We start from the raw sequence: 16014 nt of genomic DNA, 5'->3' as shown, positions 1-16014 counted from the left end.
AGTATTAGCATCTTCTATGTGAGGGCACTGGAGGCGATTGTTAGGATATTTTCAAAGCAATCTAGCCATCCATCTGCAGTGCTATAGGTATGGTTTGCCATGGATTGGATTGTGACAGAATGAGTAGTGATGACATTTCAGTGGCATCTGGCTGGCATGTGGAATTTCACACCCCCTCCCCTTCTCCACTAAGTGTGTAGCTTATGGCACCACTTAGAACGCTGTGTGGCCTCTTCCCTGGTTTTGGTGCTTTAGAAGATCAGGCATAAGAGGTCTGATCTTTTACTGCTTTTTTTCTCAAACACATCAGTTTGGGTTTTTTCTTTTTTTCTTTTCTTTTCTCCAACTGCTTGATAATGCCTTGCCCTACGGTTGGGCCCAGAAGCAAAGCAAGTTCTAGGGCTCATTTTTGAGCCAACTTCTTGGTAGAAGGGTGGGCATCCCAGTTCTTAAAAGGATTTCCTATGCAGAGATTGTCTTTGTCATCCTCACCACCAGAGGACCAGGCATTGATTACTTTGTCCTCCTTTTTGCAGACTGTTTCAATCTTGGAGCAGCGACTGACTTTGACAGAGGATAAGCTGAAAGACTGCCTTGAAAATCAGCAAAAGCTTTTCAGTGCTGTCCAACAGAAAAGCTGAATAAAAAATTCATTTTCATTTGCTGGGCAGAGGCACAATAAATGAACAAATGTACATATACTCAGGAAGGTAGTGCAAGATACTCCATGCAACACAACCATGTGCTATTTATCATGGCATTTCTTAAAAGGGTGAGCAACAGAACAAAAGGCAGAAAAGGCATATCTAAAGACTAATTTAAACACACAAATCAATGTGAAGGACTAATTTAAATTACTATCATTTATGATTACAGTAATACAGTAATAAGCATTCAAGCAACTCTGTATTTTCTCCATATTATTTTAGATGTCCATTTTCATTTCTAGGCCAAATCCTGCCAGGAAAGTAACCAGATCTCTGGATTTCACTGTTAAGTCATTTCAGATTGACCATATTCAGACAGTCATGGGGTGAAATAATTCACTTACCTCCAAAATAGCATTCTATATGCCAATAATGAGTTACTGGTCTGATTAGTTATATGTCTTTCTGTTCCAAATAAAAATTATCCTTTCTTACTAATGCCTTGAAAGGATGAACAAATAAAAATTCCCAGACCACAGAATTTCCACAGCAAGAATACACTTATTTTAATTAACAATAGCCCAGATATAGCATAGGGCAGTGAGTTTTTTATTTAATTTATGGCGTACTTTGTTTATCCATTGGCCAACCTGAAGGAAATGAAACTCACTTATCTTTCTATCACAGATGAATGTGTTGAATGATTTGGGTTGTATCTGACCATGGTTCACAAAAATTATGTTAGTGTGTTTTCAGTATGCTAAAAGGTCAGAGTGATACAACAGTGATATTTAAAAATATACACATATGTATGTACACATGCTTCAGAAATATTGTTGCTTAGGGTGATTTGGGCAGCTAAATACTAAGTACTTTTTAAAATTTTTGCATCATCTTCTTCCTATTTAATGAATTGTGATTTAAAACAAAATGAAAATGAGCCAGGTATTCTAAAAGATCCTGGATACAAATTAAGAATTTTGCTTTATTTTAAACCAAATTGAGATTAAATTGAAGAAAAGCAAGCAAATTAATTTCAGCTTGATTATCAACCTGTATCAAGAACAAAAATGGGAGGAAGTGTCCACATTTATGGTGTGTATAGGTAACATGGGGAAAATGCTATTCTGTGTTTTGGAAAAGAAGAAATAGTGCCGTCCTATTTATTTCTATATTTAGAAATTTTTCTCAAAGAAATTTCAATTGTGTCTATGAGGTGGGTTTCTAAGTATCTTACTGTGTGTTATAAGTGCCTTTTAATATCATACTAAGTGTGAGCTTCTGGACATTTTCAAGAGCTTACAAAAACTAAGCGGCATTGTATTTTTATAACCCCATTGAGAAGACTAAGTAAGAAATGAAATGTCCTATCAATTTTATTTTGTCATGCTTCAAACAATAAAGACATTTTTGCTTTAAAAGAAAAAGTTGTTCCTTTTCTTTTTAAATGATTAAAACCCGGAAGTACTAAACGTCTTATCATCCAGCTCACTCAGTCTTTAATGTGTGTGAGAATCTTCTGGAGAGCTTGTCAAAACAGTTTCCTGGGCTCTATCTCCAGAGCTGACTCCATGGGCCAGGTGGGGCCCAATCATCTGCATCTCTAACAATCTCATAGGTGATGCTGATGCTTTTGGCCTGAAGTCCACACTTTAGGAACCACCTGTAGCCACTTCTTAGAACCTGATGTTGCCACATAGTTTTTACAGTCATCACAGAACTTTATAAGTGATATAAAAATAGTGATTACATAAATGCAGATGCCTTGAAACATTTTCAACAGACTCAATTTTCTAACTCCCCTCTTTATTTTATTTATTTATTTATTTATTTATCTTTAGCATTTGAGGAATCTCCTTCATCTTCATCAGATTCCAGCCCATCCCTTTCCTAACTTGAATATCCAGCTGCCTGATCAGCGTCTCCACTTGGAACTCTAATAGGCATCTCTAAATAGGTCCAAAACCAATTCTTCTGCCCTCTACCCCTAACTCTCCACCCCAACCAGCGTCACTAGCAGCTTCTTTCCTGGACTTGCATGTGTCAATAAAATGACAACTTTCCTTCCTGTTGCTCAAGCTGAAGACGTGGAATCCTCTTTGATTCTTCTCCTTCACACCCCACAGTTCATTCCTTCAGGACATTTTGTCAGAATGTAGAAAACACTTGACCACTTCTTACCATCTTCATCTCCCACCATGATCCAAGCCACTAATCTCTTGGCTGGAAGACTACAGTTGCCTCCTATCTTATTCTCTTTGTGTTGCTATAAAGGAATACCTGAGGCTGGATAATTTATAAAGAAAAGAGATGTATTTGGCTCATAGTTCTGCACACTGCACAAGGAGCATAGTGCAGATGCTTCTAGTGAGGGCTTCAAGCTGCTTTCACTCATGGTGGAAAGTGAAGGAGAGCCAGCAGCACATGGTGACAGAGGAGGAAGGAAAGAGGGGAGAGTGGTGCCAAGTTCTTTTTAACAATCAGTTCTCACAGGGACTGAGAACTCGCTCTCTACTTCGAGGAGGGCACCAAGCCATTCATGAGGGATCCAACCCCATGACCCAAACAACTCCCCTTAAGCCCCGTCTCCAACAGTGGGGAGCAGATTTCAACATGAGACTTGGTGGGGCCAAACAACCATATCCAAACCATAGCACCTCCTCACTGGTCTCCCTGATGTCACCCTTGCACAGCAGGCCACAGTGGTTCTTGAAAAACCTGAATCAAAGCACGTGGCTCTTCAGCACAGAACACTTCAGGGCTTCCCATTCCAGAGTAAAAGGCCAAGACGCAACCTCTCCTCTTTAAACTTCCCTTTCCTTCTCCTTGAATAACCCTCACTCACCACCCTCTGGCCATAGTGGCCTCTTTGCAACCCTTTGAAGAAGCAGTGTTCCCACCTGAGGGCATCTGTACATTTCCTCTGCCTAGAACTTTCTGCCCTCAGGCATCAATGCCTTAAAACATTCAACCTTTGCTCACCTGGTACCTGTTCAGAGGTGCCCTCCCTGACTGCCTGAGTGACCCTCCATTCACTCCCTGATCCTTTACCAGGCTTCATTTTCTCCAGTGCACTTATTACCATCTGACACATACATCGGTTCACACATGTCTTCCCCTGGTAAGCAACTCCGCATTGATGGATCTTAGAGCTGAGAACGGTTTCCAGTTTGTAGTAGGCACACAGCGTATATTGTGTGAATATAGGACAACAATAAGTTGCAGATTTTTTTCCTCCTCCACCCCTGAAGCGGCTTCTCAGCTATGATTAATTCCCGAGCAGAATGCCTCAGCAGCCTATTTCAAGAAACTAAATTTGATGTGAGTGGCTGAGCAGGAGTGAGTCCTCAGGATATCTGTGATAGGGGAAAAACACCAAAGGAGCCATATTAATCTTCAGCCACATCATCTGATACTATCACTTCCTTCTTAGTGAGTATGGCTCAACCAAATAAAATATAATAGGATTTCTCTGTATCTGTCTTCCTAGCTGCTACAGATTGGATTATTTTCTTGCACATAAATATTTCTCTTGGACTTATACAAGTTATTATAGTAGATGTTAAAGGTTTTACAGACTTTTTTAAAAAAGGTAACTTCTCATTTGCTTGATGTATCTATTAAGCAGAGGCACATTAATTTTTTTTAAAGTTTATTTGAGCAACAGTGACTCATGAATCAGACGTTGCCAAACTGCAAGCCGTTTGGGCTCCCCTGAAGGGAGTGCAAGGGGAAAACTTTTATAAGGTGTTTGAGGAAGCAAGACAGAAAATATCTGGATTGGCTAAAGTGGAACAGCAGCCTTAAAGTCTCTAGTTGGAGATTAGTTGGTGGGTTCTGATTTGTTAAATATGGTCTTCCTAGGATGTGACCACTTACTCTGAGTTAGGTTTCAGTTTGCTTACATAGGAACTCTGGGTGCTAGAGCTGCCTCAGTTTAATGGGCTCCCAATTAATTATTTTAACAAAACAAAGGTTAGTTTGTATCTCATTTACAAATAGATTATTTCTTATTTTAATCGTGAAGATTAGTTTCTTTAAATAGTACAGAAGAAAATAGAAAGTTCAATTAGTGAACTTTAGTGGAATATGTGAAAATAATTTCAGGTAAGATTTTGTTTATTCAATAATTATGGAGTATACTTAAAAACTACTACGTGGAAAGAAGGTAAATTGATAGGCTTTACCTTTCTAACAATATATGATTATTTAGTTGATAGGACCTCTGGGTCCTTTACTAAGGCTTTGGAATTTTAATACAAACTTGTGCTACTCATTGCTTCCAGAGACAGCAAGCCACAAGCTTGCCTGTGGGATGAACACAAATCCAGCTGCTGAGCTGTTTTGCTTGGCTCATAGTTTTTAAAAAATAATTTTTATTTACCTACTGACATTTAAAAGTTGGAAGTTTTATATTAACTAAATTAGGTCTCTGGCTTGTCTTAGGAAATCAGAAGATCTGCAACTATTGGGCCTGTATTCCTCCATGGCAGCAATGAACTAGGGCAGGGTGGAGCGAACATACACTACTCCATATTGTCTCCATCCCCCTCCACTGCTAAACATTACCTGTCTGGCCTCTGCCTAGTTAACACTGTAGATATCCAAGTCTTTCACATAGTGTTCTAAGACTGCCACCATCTGTCCTCAATCCTTACCTTTTTGAGGTTATTTTCTGAGCATGCCTCCTTTTCTACATTCTTTATCCCTTCCCCCACAATCATGCATCTTTTCCTCAGCCCTGCTGAACTTTTCACCATTATGTGATGAAGCACCGCTCCCTTCCCAGTTCCACTTACATTGAGCATGCTTTTTCCCTGTCACCCTACATAACTCTTCTCTTCCTGGAAAACCCCTATTCATCCTTTGAAAGGCAGCTTGCATATCCCTTCATTCTTTTTCTGTTGTGCTTCCTCAGCATTCTGTGCTTATCTCTGGTACAACAGAGATTGCAATACAGTTGCAGCTCTGCCTCTTCCACTATGACTTAACCTACCCAAAAGGCAGGCGTTGTCATCTTTAGATTCTCCACCTAGTGCGTCGTCTGGCTCATAGGAGGAGCTCAACAATTCGTTCTTGAATAAATGAGTATTTTTTATTTTCATTTATTGAAGTGTTTCTTTCTAAAACATTGCTCTATGCTTCACTTAAAGCCAAAAGCAGTTAAAACTAGGGCGGGTGGGCTGGAAGAAATAGGATAGGCAAACATTTAGACGCTCGATATTTGGGGCTAAGTGGGCACTACTATAACCTACCATTTGTTAGATAGCTCAGCAGTTACGTAGACAGTCTTATAAGCCAGAAAAACTTGATGCAAATTCTGGCTATGCCATTTTCTAATAGTGCGACTGTCAGGGAAGGTATTCACAAAGCTTAGTTTCCTTAACCATAAAAGGTAAAAATAATAATGTGAACTGCATTTGTGAAATGATTAGCACGGTAGCTGTCACGGAGTAAGTGATCAATAAATGGTAGCTATTATTGTTGTTATTATTATTATTTTCTTTCTTTTTTTTTTTTTTTTTTGAGACGGAGTGTCGCTCTGTCGCCTAGGCTGGAGTGCAGTGGCGCGATCTCGGCTCATTGCAAGCTCTGCCTCCCGGGTTCACGCCATTCTCCTGCCTCGGCCTCCCGAGTAGCTGGGACTACAGGCACTCGCTACCACGCCCAGCTAATTTTTTGTATATTTAGTAGAGACGGGGTTTCAGCATGTTGGCCAGGATGGTCTTGATCTCTTGACCTCGTGATCCACCCGCCTTGGCCTCCCAAAGTGCTGGGATTACAGGCGTGAGCCACCGCACCCGGCTATTTTTGTTATTAATAAATCATTTTGTTTCTCTGGACTGCATTTCCAAAAAGTATGATTTCAACTGTAACTACTGAAATCAGATACAGGGACTGTTACTAAGTGGTAGTGAATAAATGTGTGATATTTAATTCAAAGCGAATGTTGCATTTTTAAAAATTTAACAAAAAGAATGATTATATAAAAGAAATTAGCCTTTCATACATAGAAAACCTCAAAGTTCTGGCCAAATGCTGGCAATTGAGCAACTCCTGAGGAATTCAGCCTTAGAATACTAATGTCATAATTATCCTAAACAAAAGTGAGGCAAAAACCAGAAGTGGGGGAAGAGCTTGGAAAGTGAATCAAGTAAATGTCATTAAGAAAAAGGCTTGCCTGGAACTCAAACTATTTTTGCCCTTTGACCATTTGGAGAACAGGTATTATCTGCTTACTGTCTTTTCTCTAAAGACAAGATAGTACAGACCCTCACTTAACATTTCATTTATGTGTAGAGCAAACTTGGAGGCTGTTAGTCCCATGAATTCTATGCACCTAAGAGGATTGGAAGATAAACCATCTGTTCCTGGGTAGAAATATTTGGCTGCTGAGAGAAAAAAAAAAAAACAGTTATTCTACTATTTGAGGGTTATTGACAAATCTGATCAATCTATGAGCAAATTTAATAATAAAAACAGGTAGGTCTCTAGTAGATTTTTAAGTGAAATTCTATAATTGATATGCTTCATTTTCCTTGATGGCTTATACAACTCTTTGCCTTAGCAAGTCACGAGGTTTTAGACTTCGTGCACCAGAGGATTTATGAATGTACAGTGAATCTAGGAACACAATGTAATTGCCAGGTTGTCCTCCATAAGCCCCAACTGTGACTTAGCCAGGTAACACGGTTGCAGCCTGAGCTTACTAGGAAAATAGGTCAATGGCTTGCCAAGAGGCAGAGGTTAATGGGAAGCATGGGTGGCAGGGGTATGTGCACAATTACTTTTTTCTTTGCAAGATACATTAGTTGCATTTTCTTTGGAGTCAAATCTCAAACGTGTTCCTACTAAAAATAAACATTTGATTTGAGATTCTTCACATTATAAAATAGATTTACAACAAAAGCAATAGGAGAAATAACTTGATAGCCTAAAAACTGTAAACTTATAAAGCAAAAAAATACATGAATAGAAAAAATTGGCTGGTCATGGTGGCTCACACCTGTAAGCTCAGCACTTTGGGAGGCCGAGGTGGGCAGATCACTTGAGGTCAGGAGTTCAAGACCAGCCTGGCCAACATGGTGAAACCCCATCTCTACTAAAAATACAAAAAATTAGCCGGGCGTGATGATGGGCGCCTGTAATCCCAGCTACCTGGGAGGCTGAGGCGGGAGAATTGTTTGAGCCTGGGAGGTGGAGGTTGCAGTGAGCCGAGATCGTGCCACTGCACTCCAGCCTGGGCGACAAAGCAAGACTCCATCTGAAAAGAAAAAGTAAATAAATAAATAAATGGCAGAAATGCAACACATAATTGGGAATATCAACATTTCAAAAGTAGAATTTAGTTCACATGATACAAAGGTAATAAGGAAGACTTAACATATATGTAAAAAACTGCATGGAAGTAAAAAAAAATTCACTTTTTTGGCCAAGGGTATCTTAAACAAAGCTTGGTCATATTCTGAACCACACAATGTAAGGGTTAGTCAAAACTCTATATGCCAAATATGCAGAAAGTATATCATAAAAATGGAAATAACAAAATAAAAATGCTCAATCACAGAAAATATGAAAAAGAAAACTTAAACTTCACTGAACGTCTGTGTGAGAAAGGAAACCCCAACATGTAGTAAAGAGTATTTTAGAATAAAAACAGGCTGGGCATAGTGGCTCACATCTGTTATCCCAGCATTTTGGGAGGCTGAGATGGGAGGATCACGTAAGGCCAGGAGTTGGAGACCAGCCTGGGCAGCATAGTGAGACTCCATCTCCACAAAAGTTTAAAAATTAATTGGGAGTGGTGGTGCATTCCTGTAGTCTTAGCTACTTGGAAGGCCGAGGCGGGAGGATTGCTTGAGCCCAGGAGTTCGAGTCTGCAGAGAGCTATTATTGCACCAGTGCACTCCAGCCTGGGTGACATAGTGAGACCCTGTTTCTAAATTTTAAAAAAGGAAGAAAAAAGACCAGGCATGGTGCCTCCCACCTGTAATCCCAGCACTTTGGGAGGCTGGGGCAGGTGGATCACGTGAGGTAAGGAATTTGAGACCAGCCTGGCCAACATGGCGAAACCAGGTCTCTACTAAAAGTACAAAAATTAGCTGGGAGTAGTGGTGGGTGCCTGTAATCCCAGCTACTGGGGAGGCTGAGGCAGGAAAATTTCTTGAATCCAGGAGGCAGAGGCTGCAGTGAGCCAATATCATGCCACTTGCACTCCAGCCTGGGTGACAAGAGTGAGTGAGACAAAGAAGGGAGGGAGGGAGAGAGGGAAAGAGGAAGGAAGGAAGGGAGGGAGGAAGGAAGGAAGGAAGGAAGGAAGGAAGGAAGGAAGGAAGGAAGGACGGAAGGAAGGACGGAAGGAAGGATCATGTGTTTCTCTCTCTCTGATCCTTTCATCAACTCGAAACCAAGACATGGCAGGATGAGAGAGCATCTATGGATTTTTTAAGTATTTATTTCAGAATGCTTTTAGTACATTAAAAACTTTTTTTTTTTTTTTTTTTTTTTTTTTTTGAGACGGAGTCTTTCTCTGTCGCCCAGGCTAGAGTACATTGGCGCGATCTCGGCTCACTGCAACTTCCATCTCCTGGGTTCAAGCAGATTCTTCTGCCTCAGCCTCCCGAATCACTGGGATTACAGGCACCCACCATGCCCGGCTAATTTTTGTGTTTTTAGTAGAAACGGGGTTTTATCATGTTGGCCAGACTGGTCTCAAACTCCTCACCTCAAGTGATCCACCTGACTTGGCCTCCCAAAGTGCTGGGATTACAGGTGTGAGCCACTGCGCCTGGCCTACATTAAAAACTTTTGAAAACTACAAAAAAAAAAAAAAAAAAGAAAGAAAGAAAAAGAAAAAATAATGCCAGCAGGGATCACTTTGAGATGAGACACCCTTACTTAAGAAACGACTACTGTTTACCCAAGATACTTCTGTGGCCAGGAGAAAGAAGAATAAGAAAGCTCAGCAGGGCAAGGATTTGTGAAGCTCGATGCCAGATACGGAGCGGGGACAGTCCAAGGTTGTGGACAAGGACTTCTTACTGAGATTTGCATCTCTTAATTCTGATGAAACACTATCACTACCTTAGGTTATTTCCCCTGCTTAATCCCCAGAGGAAATCCCTTTGCTTTTCAGAGATAAAAAGTTAGCAGAACAAAGACAAAGTCAGGGGAAGTGCCTGGGCCTTTTGCTATAGAATTCCACTGAAGCCTTTCCAAGCCTAGAGGATAGAACCCCAGGGCTATACTATTTATTTCCACACCTGGATTGAATATCAAGGTCTGTGAGAAGATAAATCAGTTAGAAACCTGATGTTCTTGCAAGGGGGTGTTGCTTTTTCGGAACACTAATAACAACTGTGTCAAAGGCAAAAATCACAGAAAAGTTCAAAGTTCTTAAATCCCCCTTCTTCACCGCTTTCAGCAAGCGAGAGTCGGAGAGTCTCACAACTGGTGATGTTGATTATTCCTTCTCTGAAAAGGAGAGATTAAAGATGCAACATTGAGGTGGGAGGAAAAGAATCAACTGCTTGAGGTCGCAGTTCTTACTCACGAGAACATCTGTCTAAGACTGTCATTATTTTCACCTTAAACTGAGTGATGAAGGCAAAAGACACAGGACTTGATATTGAATCATATGTGATCCTGAAAAATACATTTGAAAGGACTTGAGGCCTAGGAGGGTCCTGATTTAGTAGCTTCCAATCCAGTACAAACTTATTCAAGAGAGCACATCAAAGCTCAGCCCATTCCTAAGGGCATTTCATTTTTGGAATCAGCAATGGGAAGTAATTATAATGTGCATATAAAACAACCAGAGATGATAAAATTCTAGGCAGTGTGATGCCTCCAGCTTTGTTCTTTTTGCTTAGGATTGTCTTGGCTATATGGGCTTTTTTTGGTTCCATATGAAATTCAAAATAGTTTTTCTAATTCTGTGAAGAAAGCCAATGGTAGCTTGATGGGAATAGCATTGAATCTATAAATTACGTTAGGCAGCATGGCCATTGTCACGATATTGATTCTTCCTATCCACAAGCATAGAATGTTTTTCCATTTGTTTATGTCCTCCCTTATTTCCTTGAGCAGTGCTTTGTAGTTCTCCTTGAAGAGATCCTTCACATCCTTTGTAAGTTGTATTCCTAGGTATTCAATTATCTTTATAGCAATTGTGAATGGGAGTTCACTCATGATTTGGCTCTCTGTTTGTCTATTATTGGTGTATAGGAATGCTTGTGATTTTTGCACATTGATTTTATATCCTAAGACTTTGCTAAAGATGCCTATCAGCTTAAGGAGATTTTGAGCTGAGACAGTGGGGTTTTCTAAATATACAATCATGTCATCTGCAAACAGAGACAATTTGACTTCTCTTCCTATTTGAATACGCTTTATTTCCTTCTCTTGACTGATTGCCTTGGCCAGAACTTCCAGTACTATGTTGAATAGGAATGGTGAGAGAGGGATCCTTGTCTTGTGCCAGTTTTCTTTTTTTTTTTTTTGAGACGGAGTCTCACTCTGTTGCCCAGGCTGGAGTGCAGTGGCACCATCTTGGCTCACTGCAAGCTCCGCCTCTCAGGTTCACGCCATTCTCCTGCCTCAGCCTCCCGAGTAGCTGGGACTACAGGCACCCGCCACCATGCCCGGCTAATTTTTTGTATTTTTAGTAGAGACGGGGTTTCACTGTGTTAGCCAGGATGGTCTCGATCTCCTGACCCCGTGATCCGCCTGCCTCGGCCTCCCAAAGTGCTGGGATTACAGGCATGAGCCACCGCTCTGGGCCTTGTGCCAGTTTTCAAAGGGAATGCTTCCAGCTTTTGCCCATTCAGTATGATATTGGCTGTGGGTTTGTCATAAATATCTCTTATTATTTTGAGAGACGTTCCATCAATACCTAGTTTATTGTTTATAGCATGAAGGGGTGTTGAATTTTATCAAAGGCCTTTTCTGCATCTATTGAGATAATCATGTGGTTTTTGTCACTGGTTCTGTTTATGTGATGGATTACGTTTATTGATTTGCGTATGTTGAGCCAGCCTTGCATCCCAGGGATGAAGCGGACTTGATCGTGGTGGATAAGCTTTTTGATGTGCTGCTGGATTCAGTTTGCCAGTATTTGATTGAGGATTTTCGCATCGATGTTCATCAGGGCCATTGGCCTGAAATTTTCTTTTTTTGTTGTGTCTCTGCCCGGTTTTGGTATTAGGATGATGCTGGCCTCATAAAATGAGATAGGGAGGAGTCCCTCTTTTTCTATTGTTTGGAATAGTGTTAGAAGGAATGGTACCAGCTCCTCTTTGTACCTTAGGTGGAATTCAGCTGTGAATCTGTCTGCTCCTTGGCTTTTCTTGGTTGGTAGGCTATTAATTACTGCCTCAATTTCAGAACTTGTTATTGGTCCATTCAGGTATTCGACTTTTTCGTGGTTTAATCTTGGGTGGGTGTATGTGTCCGGGAATTTATCCATTTCTTCTAGATTTTCTAGTTTATTTGCACAGAGGTGTTTATAGTATTCTCTGATAGTAGTTTGTGTTTCTGTGGGATCAGTGGTGAGCTCGCCTTTATCATTTTTTATTGTGTCTATTTGATTCTTCTCTCTTTTCTTCTTTATTAGTCTGGCTAGCGGTCTATCTATTTTATATTTTACAAGGCTACAGTAACCAAAACAGCATGGTACTGGTACCAAAACAGATATATAAGCCAATGGAACAGAACAGAGCCCTCAGAAATAACACCACGCATCTACAACCATCTGATCTTTGATAAACCTGACAAAAACAAGTCATGGGGAAACAATTCCCTGTTTAGCAAATCTTGTTGGGAAAACTGGCTAGCCATATGCAGAAAACTGAAACTGGACCCCTTCCTTACATCTTATACAAAAATTAACTCAAGATGGATTAAAGATTTAAACATAAGACTTAAAACCATTAAAAACCATAGAAGAAAACCTAGGCAATACCATTCAGGACATAGGCATGGGCAAAGACTTCATGACTAAAACACCAAAAGCAATTGCAACAAAAGTCAAAATTGACAAATGGAGTCTAATTAAACTAAAGAGCTTCTGCACAGCAAAAGAAACTACTATCAGAGTGAACAGGCAACCTACAGAATGGGAGAAAGTTTTTGCTATCTACTCATCTGACAAAGGGCTAATATCCAGAATCTATGAGGAACTTAAACAAATTTTCAAGAAAAAAACAAACAAAACCTTCAAAAAGTGGGCAAAGGACATGAACAGACACTTTTCAAAAGAAGACATTTATGCAGCCAACAAACATATGAAAAAAAGCTCATCATCACTAGTCATTAGAGAAATGCGAATCAAAACCACGATAAGATACCATCTCACACCAGTTAGAATGGCGATCATTAAAAAGTCAGGAAACAGGCCAGGTGCGGTGGCTCACGCCTGTAATCCTAGCACTCTGGGAGGCTGAGGCAGGCAGATTACGAGGTCAGGAGATCGAGACCATCCTGGCTAATATGGTGAAACCCCGTCTCTATTAAAAAATACAAAAAATTAGCCGAGCGTGGTGTTGGGCACCTGTAGTCCCAGCTACTTGGGAGGCTGAGGCGGGAGAATGGCGTGAACCCAGGAGGCGTAGCTTGCAGTGAGCCGAGATCATGCCACTGCACTCCAGCCTGGGCGACAGAGCAAGATTCCGTCTCAAAAAAAAAAAAAAGTCAGGAAACAACAGATGTTGGAGAGGATGTGGAGAAATAGGAATGCTTTTACACTGTTGGTGGGAGTGTAAATTAGTTCAGCCATTGTGGAAGACACTGTGGCGATTCCTCAAGGATCTAGAACTAGAAATACCATTTGGCCCAGCCATCCCGTTACTGGGTATATACCCACAGGATTATAATTCATTCTACTATAAAGATACATGTACACGTATGTTTATTGCAGCACTATTCACAGTAGCAAAGACTTGGAACCAACCCAAATGCCCATCAATGTTAGGCTGGCTAAAGAAAATGTGGCACATATACCCCATGGAATACTATGCAGCCCTAAAAAAGGATGAGTTCATGTCTTTGGAGGGACATGGATGAAGCTGGAAACCATCATTCTCAGCAAACTAACACAGGGAACAGAAAACCAAACACCGCATGTTCTCACTCATAAGTGGGAGTTGAACAGTGAAAACATATGGGCACAGGGAGGGGAACATCATACACTGGGGCCTGTCAGGGAGTGGGGGGCTAGGGGAGGGATAGCATTAGCAGAAATACCTAATGTAGATGATGGGTTGATAGGTGCAGCAAACCACCATGTCACATGTATACCTATGTGACAAACCTGCACGTTCTGCACATGTATCCCAGAACTTAAAGTATAATAGTAATAATAGTAAATCTTAGGCTATGTTTATTCACCATTAGTGCAATCATTTGGTGTTTTAGCCTTGTTGTAACAATTAAGTTGCTGCATAGTCAAAATGTCTTATAAGCAGTTCTTCTTAACCCCTTTTTGTGCATCATTTCTCCAGTGTTGATCGAGTTGGCTCCTGAGTTAGCTGAAGTTACAAACTGACAACCAATAGACATGTTTTGTTTGGCCTCTGCAGTGATTTGTTTTGGTTTTCAAATTAGGTGCCAATATTTAAATATCAATATCAAGTGAATGGCTGGGCGTGGTGGCTGATGCCTGTTTATCCCAGTACTTTGGGAGGCTGAGGCCCATGGATCACTCAAGGTCAGGAGTTTGAGACCAGCCTGGCCAACATGGTGAAACCCCCGTCTCTACTAAAAATACAAAAAAAAATTAGCTGAGCATGGTGTCAGGCGCCTATAATCCCAGCTACTCGGGAGGCTGAGGCAGAAGAATCGCTTGAACCCTGGAAGCGGAGGCTGCAGTGAGCCGAGATGGTGCCACTGTACTCCAGCGTGGGCAATAGAATGAGACTCCATCCGCCCACCTCCCAATATACACGCCCCCCCCCCCCCAAAAAAAAGAAAAATCAATATCAAGTGAAAATCTAGATTTCTGGTTTCTTTTTTTTTTTTTTTTGAGACGGAGTCTCACTCTGTCACCCATGCTGGAGTATAGTGGCATGATCTCTGCTCACCGCAACCTCCACCTCCCAGGTTCAAGCAATTCTCCCTGCCTCAGCTTCTCGAGTAGCTGGGACCACAGGAGCCCACCACCACGCCCGGCTAATTTTTGTATTTTTTAGTAGAGATGGGGTTTCGGCATGTTGGCCAGGCTGGTCTTGAACTCCTGACTTCAGGTGATCCTATCGTCTCTACCTCCCAAAGTTCTGGGATTACAGGTGTGAGCCACTGTGCCCAGCCTAGATTTCTGGTTTCTGTTGAAAAATTGGAAGATCTGGTATTATCTTATATATCACATATTATATATTATATTATTACATATCGGGCATATAGTTTCCCATGGCGATAACCTCCAGTTTACCTGTTCTGCTTGTCTTCATGGCCCTGACCTGCTTTGTTGAACCAGTATCTGAACAGGGTGACTTGTGTGTCTCAAAGGCACAGCTCTCATGCTCTTGCAGACCCGGGAATAGGAGACCTAAGAAAACATACTTATTTATTTTGAGGAAATGGAGATACAGTGATGGATTGGTGCCAGAATGCAGACAACAAGCACCATCTCTTTATTCTCAAACCAGTCCTCTCGCCACTGCTGTATGCTGCCTCCTTTAGTTTATGTTTTATTTCAAAATGGAAAACATCTTTCCAAAACCACAGGGCCTTAAGTTAATCATATATCAAGTGGAAAAGAAGAAAGAAAAGATCACACTCTTTGTGCAATATGATTAGAACAGTATTCAAAGGGTGTATCGAGCAGCTTTGAATAGCAGCATTAGGAAAACTTTTCCTTCTATTTTCCAAACTTTCTCTAAAAAGTATGTATTAACTTTTGTAATAAAATGAAACTCTATTTTTAAAGATTCGAAACACTGAAACAGACACTTTGCCTAGTCATGACAATCCTACTTCCCTTTGCCAGACACTCACTTCCCTGCCTCCTTTGCAACTCAGCTTGGCCATGTGTCTCTGCCTTCTCTAATGAGATGTGGGGGGAAGTCTGCTGGTGCCTCAGGATTTCCAGGACTTTCAGTCTTGAACATAGTTACATGAAAATGCCAAGCAGAATTCTAACCTCCAGTGAAGAAAACAACAACCAAAAAAAAAAAAAAAAAAAAACACTCAAAACTTGCACTTTTTTTTTTTTTTTTAAGGGATAGGATCTCACTCTGTCGCCCAGGCTGGAGTGCAGTGGCACAATCATATCTCACTACACCCTCAAATTCTTGGGCTCAGTCAAGGATTCCTCCCATCTCAGCCTCCCAAGTATCTGGGACTACTGATGCATGACACCATACCTGGCTAA

General features: G+C 40.9%; 1 protein-coding gene across 22 annotated transcripts in view; it reads left to right on the top strand.

Moving 5' to 3' along the window:
* The window catches only part of POC1B (POC1 centriolar protein B), a 169795-nt gene that overhangs the window by 103991 nt on the left and 49790 nt on the right, over nt 1-16014 (top strand). For 13 of the 22 annotated variants that reach the window (XM_055237364.2, XM_063615163.1, XM_055237357.2 and 10 more), the window contains one exon: nt 537-2074. The exons of 8 other annotated variants lie outside the window; for them this stretch is intronic. In XM_055237364.2, the coding sequence (XP_055093339.1) occupies nt 537-641 (105 nt within the window). In that variant the 3' untranslated portion in view covers nt 642-2074. Of the gene's footprint in view, nt 1-536; nt 2075-16014 lie in introns of those variants that run through there. One more of the 22 variants, XR_010115141.1, reaches the window with a different exon arrangement.

Source organism: Symphalangus syndactylus, chromosome 13 (assembly GCF_028878055.3).
Source record: "Symphalangus syndactylus isolate Jambi chromosome 13, NHGRI_mSymSyn1-v2.1_pri, whole genome shotgun sequence".
Lineage (NCBI taxonomy): Eukaryota > Metazoa > Chordata > Mammalia > Primates > Hylobatidae > Symphalangus > Symphalangus syndactylus.
The sequence above is the reverse complement of the archived record's forward strand: the minus strand, read 5'-3'. Positions and strand labels throughout refer to the sequence as shown.